Source organism: Cornus florida, unplaced genomic scaffold (assembly GCF_030987335.1).
Source record: "Cornus florida cultivar Cherokee Brave unplaced genomic scaffold, ASM3098733v1 CherokeeBrave_3.0.0_Hap2_Chr02, whole genome shotgun sequence".
Lineage (NCBI taxonomy): Eukaryota > Viridiplantae > Streptophyta > Magnoliopsida > Cornales > Cornaceae > Cornus > Cornus florida.
In genome coordinates, this window is record NW_026775572.1 from 4,887,637 (window position 1) to 4,895,000 (window position 7,364).

At 34.6% G+C, this 7,364-nt stretch overlaps 2 protein-coding genes across 2 annotated transcripts in view; one reads left to right on the forward strand and one right to left on the reverse strand.

Moving 5' to 3' along the window:
* Nucleotides 1–575: 575 nt before the first annotated feature.
* The window catches only part of LOC132293244 (uncharacterized), a 35,467-nt gene continuing 28,678 nt past the window's right edge, over nt 576–7,364 (forward strand). Inside the window, exons 1-3 of the mRNA XM_059790625.1 lie at nt 576–698; nt 775–877; nt 998–1,102. Of these exons, the coding sequence (XP_059646608.1) occupies nt 649–698; nt 775–877; nt 998–1,102 (258 nt within the window). The 5' untranslated portion in view covers nt 576–648. The remainder of the gene's footprint in view (nt 699–774; nt 878–997; nt 1,103–7,364) is intronic.
* Nucleotides 6,818–7,177, reverse strand: LOC132296635 (protein GL2-INTERACTING REPRESSOR 1-like). Its single transcript, XM_059794818.1, has one exon. It carries the CDS (start codon nt 7,175–7,177, stop codon nt 6,818–6,820), a length of 360 nt encoding a protein of 119 aa, XP_059650801.1.

Here is a 7,364-nt window from a genome sequence, read left to right on the forward strand (position 1 = left end):
TAGGAATGTGAATGGGAGCTGCTTTGAAAAATTCAGTGGGTTTTGGAGCGGTTTCAGTGACGGTTGCCCCACTCCGAATATACTATAAATTTATTAAATTACCTTACATCTTATAATATATTGCTAAAATATGTTAAGTATACGTACACACACGAAGAAATCTTAACCCTCGTCTCGTTTCATGTCTTAAGTTGTGAAAAAAAAGAGCCACGAGTAGAGATGACAAAAATCCTCACCCCGGCGGGTCCACCGCATTTGGGGCAATTTTGAGAACCTATTATGTAAATGAAAACGAGGAGGATGCAGCTGGTTTTAAAAACTTGACAAATTTTGAAGTGATTATAGAGGTGAAAAAATTAAACTATAATAGAGATGGGGATCTCGTCCCAAACCGCCCATTGTCATGCCTAATCACAATTCAACTTAATCCCACAAAGTCTTTTTTTAACTAATAATTTAATAAAAGTTATATTGTTTCATTACATAATGCATATTAGGGTCTTTTTATTATTGGAGGAAAAAAATGGGGATTATTTAAAAATATTCCAAAATAAAGGGATTTTATTTTTATTTTAAATAAGAGTAGAATTACTGAAGTTTAGTACTAGTGGAGCGGAGAGGAGAGGAGAGCGGTGGAGAAGTAGAGCAATGGGCAACGCTCAGTCATCCACCGATCCTCACTTCGCTTCCGCAAGCAGGTTTCTCACTAATCTCTCTCTCTCTCTCTCTCTATATATATATTGGATTAATTAATACTATTACTTATCACTGTAGAGCTTTCACTCAGAAGGAACTCAAAGGTCTTAAATCGTTGTTCTTGTCTCTTGCTGCTCAATCGCAGAGCGACGGTCAATACATCTCTTCCTCCGTTTTCAAGGTAAGTATATTCACCATCACAACATTCAAAATCTATTCAATTTTGATTTCAATTCTGCAATGGTAATCTCACCTGTTGTTACCCTCCTCCTTCAAATCTCTCTCTATATGTATAATTCAGACATATTTTGGAATTCATGGCCCTCTTGGTGATCGGATGTTTGATTTAGTTACACAGAAGCGTAATGATCAGAAGCTCACCTTTGAGGACCTCGTAATTGTTAAAGTAAGTTTTATTTTCGTTTCAGTTTTTCTTTTTACAGTTTCAGTGTCTGTTAAAACCATCTAGTAGCTTGTAACAATGTCTGATCATAATTTTTGATCTTATGCTTGCTTGGATTACTCTTCAAGTATCTCTTACCTTCTGTTTGTATTCTTGCATATTTTAGTAGATAAGAGAAATGAAATGTTTGTTTTTATTCTTAAATAAAGGAAAGGTCATCTAAATTTTTAATCAAAAATGGATTTTTATTTCCTCTGGTTCCAAATTATGAATAATCAAACACTTAAAATGTAGTTGCTATATGCATATATATATATATGTAATATTAAAGTATCTTAGCTTCCAAATGGTGCATTTAGCATTTCTGAAACCATGATAGAGCGATCCTGTTGTTGGTTTCAGTTATAATTGAGGATTTTTCTCCACTGATTTCTCTAGTAACGGTAAATAGGAAACAATATCAATACTGGAGGATTTACCTCCACTGATTCCTCTAGTAACAGTAAATCTTCAATACTCCCCCTCAAGTTGGAGCATGAATGGCACAAATGCCCAACTTGCCATTGAGATGACGAGTAGCAGCAAGTGCGAATGATTAATAGTTATAACAAGACGACCTCAATAAAAATGGATCCTGAGATCCGAGACGAGTAGCAATACCCTCGATTGAAGAAGAGTTGTAAGAAGAAGAGCTCAATAAAAATGGATCCTGAGATCTGAGACGAGTAGCAGTAACCTTGATGTAAGAAGATGACCTCAACAAAAATGGATTCAAAGACGAGAACCAAAAATGGCTATGATGATAAGAGACAAATAAACACAAAACTTTGAGTGAATAAAACTTTAAATCTAAATGCTTTGTTGAGTGGAAATTCCTTTTCTCCTTGCCATTTTCCAATACTGCAATAATGTAATATTATAAGTTGTATCCATGATGTCTGTCCTCATATCATCAAATCAAGTTATATCATTTTCTTTCTTTCTTTCTTCCCCCAATTTTGGGTCTTCCTCTTCTCCATTTAGCACGTTCTTCTTATACTTTGATTGAAGTTACTTCTCCTTAATAGTTCATACACAGGTCCAAGTTGCGTATGATTGGACATTTGAAATGTAATAAATGGTTAGATAAATCAAATTGCATAATGTGATAGTATTATGTAAAATTTGCGTCTTTTTCTAAAATGGCAATAAAATGGGTAAATGGGAACTTGACGGTGTATTTTGCTGGAGCTAAAGTAGGGAAATCCTACTTCTTTGTTTGGTGCTTTTCATGGAAGTGTTTGCTGCCTTAATGAAGAGGAAGGTGCCTATACATTTCTTGGAAGGTACTCCCCTCAGTGAAAAGATCACATTACATTCTTGAGCTTTGTGTTAGGATTTAAACATTTAACTCTTTGCGTACACCATTGGAAATTGCTTTAGAACTTAAACGAGCAATCATGCCCTTCTAGATTTGAGGAAAAGGGTTTTATGTCTAACTGAAAAGGTCCTAATTGTAGCCAGTCACAATCGAGAACGCAACGAACAGGACCTCGAGATATGACCTAGAAAAGGGAAAAGAGGGGGGGGGGGGGGGGGGGGGGGGGGGGGGAGGGGTGGGGGGTTTGAATAAGTCGGTTCCCAATTATGGCTTAAATAAAAATTCACACAATACCTTATTCAATTATGTGCGGAATATAATATATCAACTTGATATATTAATTCTGATAAGTGATAACAATTAGTGGATTTTAATTACCTTGTATTCAATAGTCTATTGTATTTGTTTGACCCAAAATAAATAAAATCAGATTTAAATAAACTGCATCTTTAATTAAATAAACAAATTAAATCTGATTAAACAAACTCAATCCCTACTTGATTTTACCAACCTTGAGTCGTTAACAATTTATGATTAATTGCTAGGACACTTGAAACACATATGTAGCTTGATTTAAACATGATATTTATCTAAGAATTCATCAATCACACATAACATAATAAGCAATTAATATGTGCAGTCAAGTAAATAGATAAAGAGACTTGTACACCAGATATACGAGGAAAAACCTACCCCTGGTAGATAAAAAAAGGCCGAGAAATTCACTATGAAGAAAGAGAGTACAACCACGATGAACACCAGTTTACCTCCAAATTCAGCAAGACAACAAATCAACAGCCGTTTATCACAATTGATTTACTCCACGGTTAGTTTCAACCCAATTTCTCTACTAGACGCACTCCAGAAGATCTCTTCAATTATCCTCTAGCCGATCCATCTAACAGCTACATTTAATCACATTGATCCACATCAATCCCATCATGCACTGCTTCTTCACCTTGGAATTATTCTGACAACCAACCTGTCCACCACTTCTTGAATTTGGTTTGGTTTCATTCTAGCACTTCGTGGCCATGTGTTGATGTTGAATTTTTAGCTTGTATTGTAAACCATATCTAATGCAATGTGATATGTATGAACGATGCACAAAATAAAATAGCACAACATATAAAATATCAAGTGTGGTACCCTTAACTCTCACAAGATAACTCTCACACAAATTCTCTTTTGGATACACACAAGTAGAACTCTCACACAGAACACTTGTGGATAAACAACTTAACAAAGAAGGCTTTATGCGGTAGAATAAGCACTCTAGGGCTGTATATGTAGATATACGTTCAAAGTACACACTCTGGATTTTCAGACTTTGTATATATATATAGAGAGAGAACATTACTTGCTCCCCACTTTATGATCTTGATCTCCAAGTTCAGAACTTGTTTTCCAAGTAAATAAAATAATATGAAAAGACTATTCTAGAAGACATTAGGTCCGTGTCTTTTCTGTAGCAAAACATTTTATACTTCACCTATAAAAACATTGTAAAAAGATCAAGCAAACTCATTTAAGAAATTAAGTTTCGAGTTAAAATGTTTCCGTCGATCTAATTGTGTATGGTGTCGATTGATCGAGGCTTCACAGGTTCAATCAAGCTTTACAGTCAAGCCTGTCGATTGAAGTTACATAGGTGTCGATCGATGGATGCAGTGTAATGCTCGATCAATGAGAATGCAACATTCTGGTTTTGACCTTTTTGACACAAAATCGATTCCAAGTATTAAAGACATATTTGATATTTCTAAACATCAGAATACTCCTAGAAGGTTCTAGAAAAATGTTTTCTTGATGCATACTCATATTATGTGTCTAAGGCAACTTCAAACATAACAAAAATAGCTCTGACGCATTTTATGGAAAACTTTTTCTTAATGCTCAAGATATGCTTAAATATTAGCAACTTAGCAAAAACTAATCCTAAGCACAAATTCACCTTCTATATAAATTTAGGAAAAATATATATATATACATGGGGGTGGTACAATGTACTTGGGTAGTAATCTAAAGGTTAAAAAAAATTAGGGGGGCACTTTCAGTAATTTTCAAGGAGTTCTTTGTAATTTTTAAGAAATATACATATAAAATACAAAAAACAAAAATTTCAGGGGGGCCACGTGCCCCCTTTTCCTAAACTCCCTTCGTTCATGATCTTAATATATTATATATATATTTTCATGAAAACTCATTTTTTCCAAGCTTATATAAATTAAATAAATAAATATATCATAGATTTTACCAACAATTAGCATATGAACATGAATAACGTGTATGCATGTACTTAGATGGTGATAGATGACATCAAGTGTGATTCTTACCTTTTAAGCCCAGACTTTACATCTTTGCCCTTTGAAGTTGATATTTGGACTGTTTTGCCCTTTATACAAGATCTGGACGTTTTTGCCCTTTTGATGTAGAATTCTTCAAGAGCTTTATCTTCACACTTAATTCACCTAACTAGTATATTTATATTTCACTCACTAAACATATAATCATTAAATTACATTAAGTGAGTTTTGTACTACGAAATTTGCCAATCACATTAATAGAATTACAAAAATCCTAACAAGATCCTTGTTTAGTGATCCTATACTTTGGTTTGCCGTGTTGAATTTTAGCATGAAGGTATTTATTAATTTTTTTTTAATTATTGTCTGGGTTATTAAATCATAAAAAATTAATGATAAAATTGTTATCGTTGATATTAACAATCACACTACTTTGGTTTTTCACTTTCTTGTGAGCCGTATTCAAATTAGGATGCTTCATTGCCGTTTGATTTTAGTTTTCTATATTTCGTCATTGTGGAGAGACATGAATCATGTGGGTTTTTTTTTTTTCTTTTTTTCGGTCTCTTTCCTAGTTGGTACTCACAAAAATTTCAGGGGGGCCATGTGCCCCCTTTTCCTAAACTCCCTTCGTTCATGATCTTAATATATATATATATATATATATTTTCATGAAAACTCATTTTTTCCAAAGTTATATAAATTAAATAAATAAATGTATCATAGGTTTTATCACGCAACAATTAGCATATGAACATGAATAATGTGTATGCATGTACTTAGATGGTGATAGATGAAATCAAGTGTGATTCTTACCTTTTAAGCCCAGACTTTAAAGCCCAGACTTTACATTTTTGCCCTTTGAAGTTGATCTTTAGACTGTTTTGCCCTTTTGATGTAGAATTCTTCAAGAAGCTTTATCTTCACACTTAATTCACCTAACTAATATATTTATATTTCACTCACAAAACATAAAATCATTAAATTACATTAAGTGAGTTTTGTACTACGAAATTTGCCAATCACATTAATAGAATTACAAAAATCCTAACAAGATCCTTGTTTAGTGATCCTATACCTTGGTTTGTCGTGTTGAATTTTAGCATGAAGGTATTTTTTAATTTTTTTTAATTATTGTCTAGGTTATTAAATCATAAAAAATTAATGATAAAATTGTTACCGGTGATATTAGCAATCACACTACTTTGGTTTTTCACTTTCTTGTGAGCCATATTCAAATTAGGATGCTTCATAGCTGTTTCATTTTAGTATTCTATCTTTCGTCATTGTGGACATACATGAATCATGTGGTTTTTTTTTTTTTTTGTTTCTTTCCTAGTTGGTACTCCCCTCCCCCCAAAAGGAATTGTTTGCACATAGTAGGAATCGATCCTGAGACCTGATGCTTCATGAGGCAGTAGGCCCAAGTTTTTTCCAACTAGGCCAATGGGTTTGCGAGTCTAGCTGACATTTGTCATGTAACTTTAACAAGTTGTGGGCCAATTATAACTCAGTGGATCCATCCTTTTCAACAATACCATTTTTCTGCACTACTTTCAAATGTGAAAGAACACTAAAGCATTAACAACTATTATCAAGGCAACAAATGACTATAATCTGTTGAACTGTAAAAACATTTGACGCAGCTGTCTAAAGAAGCCCTTAACTATCCAAAGATACTTTACCTCTTTTTCACTTCCCTCTCTATCTCTCTCTCTCTCTCTCTCTCACACACACACACACACACACACACACACGAACTAACCATATGCCTAACAACCTGATTGCCATATACAAACTAGTACTATGCCCATATTGCCATATCCGATGGATAAAAAAGATAAAAATAAAGTAAAAAAGAAAAGATAGTCCTATTCAAACTTCACCTTTTTACATGTTCATTGATAATGCTTTTGAACCTTATAAGTTAAAAGCGAAGCACGAATAGGTGAAGGTAAAAAGGACAAAAAGAAGGGGGAGGTAACATAATTCATACTCTTAGTAATAGTATAATTTCAAGCTTTCAAAAGAGGCTGCCTACTCCGGCACTTCTTAACTTTTCTTGGTGGTGGCGGCGGCGGCGGCGGCAGAGGTGGAGGTGGAGGCGGCATTGTCATGGAGGACGTCAAGCAAAACGGTGCTCTTGCATTTTGGGCATCTTGGGTTCTCCTCGACATGCATGACATACATGAGGCAGCGAGGGCAGCCAACCAGCATCATGGAGGTTGCGTCAGGGCTGTTGGAGAAACGGAGGGTCTTGTTTTGGTTGAGCTCCGATGACATGCATGAACTTGGGGGTGATGTTGGTGACACCGATGGCGATTGACTCAGCCATTGGACTCGCGGATTTGCCCTTGGTGGCGATAAATTCAGCTTCAAGTGTTTTGGATCGTTCCCGTTTTGGCGACTCATTGCTGTGTCTTCCGAGCACCTCTTTTTCACACTTTTTGTATAAAATATCTTAGCAGTCTGAAAAAACATCAAAAAAGTTAAAGAGCAAATTAAGTAATGAAACATTATAAAAGGACAATGAAATTGAACCATATATATGAGCTCCATCATATAAAGAAACATAGATATTTAAGGAAAATGATATGAC